This window comes from Onychostruthus taczanowskii, unplaced genomic scaffold, assembly GCF_017590055.1.
Source record: "Onychostruthus taczanowskii isolate IOZ18803 unplaced genomic scaffold, ASM1759005v1 scaffold7276, whole genome shotgun sequence".
Taxonomy (NCBI): Eukaryota; Metazoa; Chordata; class Aves; order Passeriformes; family Passeridae; genus Onychostruthus; species Onychostruthus taczanowskii.
In genome coordinates this window covers 1-380 of record NW_024505092.1, presented here as the reverse complement: position 1 = coordinate 380, position 380 = coordinate 1, and the positions used below count along the sequence as shown (strand labels likewise).

At 64.5% G+C, this 380-nt stretch overlaps 1 protein-coding gene across 1 annotated transcript; it reads left to right on the top strand.

Annotated features, from left to right (window-relative positions):
* Positions 1 to 33: 33 nt before the first annotated feature.
* LOC121345410 (40S ribosomal protein S26-like) lies at positions 34 to 340 on the top strand (the record flags this gene model as incomplete). Its single annotated transcript, XM_041422260.1, has 1 exon — positions 34 to 340. A coding segment is annotated over one exon (307 nt), but the record flags the coding sequence as incomplete, so codon positions are not given.
* Positions 341 to 380: the final 40 nt, after the last annotated feature.

Sequence of the window (380 nt, the reverse complement as noted above, 5' to 3'; positions counted from 1 at the left end):
TCTGGACTTGATCTCTGGGGCTGATCCCTGGGGTCCCCCCCGGCTGACGCCGTGCCCCCCCAGACCAAGAAGAGGAGGAACAACGGGCGTGCCAAGAAGGGCCGCGGGCACGTGCAGCCCATCCGCTGCACCAACTGCGCCCGCTGCGTGCCCAAGGACAAGGCCATCAAGAAGTTCGTCATCAGGAACATCGTGGAGGCCGCCGCCGTCAGGGACATCTCCGAGGCCAGCGTCTTCGACTGTGAGTGCCCCTGGGGGGGCCTGGGGACCCCCAGAACGGCCCTGGGCAGCGTGCTTGGGTCGGTCACAGATAGTGCCCTTGTGGCAGTAAATACCTCAGGCTGCTCACCCCTGAAAATCAGCCCTGTCCCTTACAGATA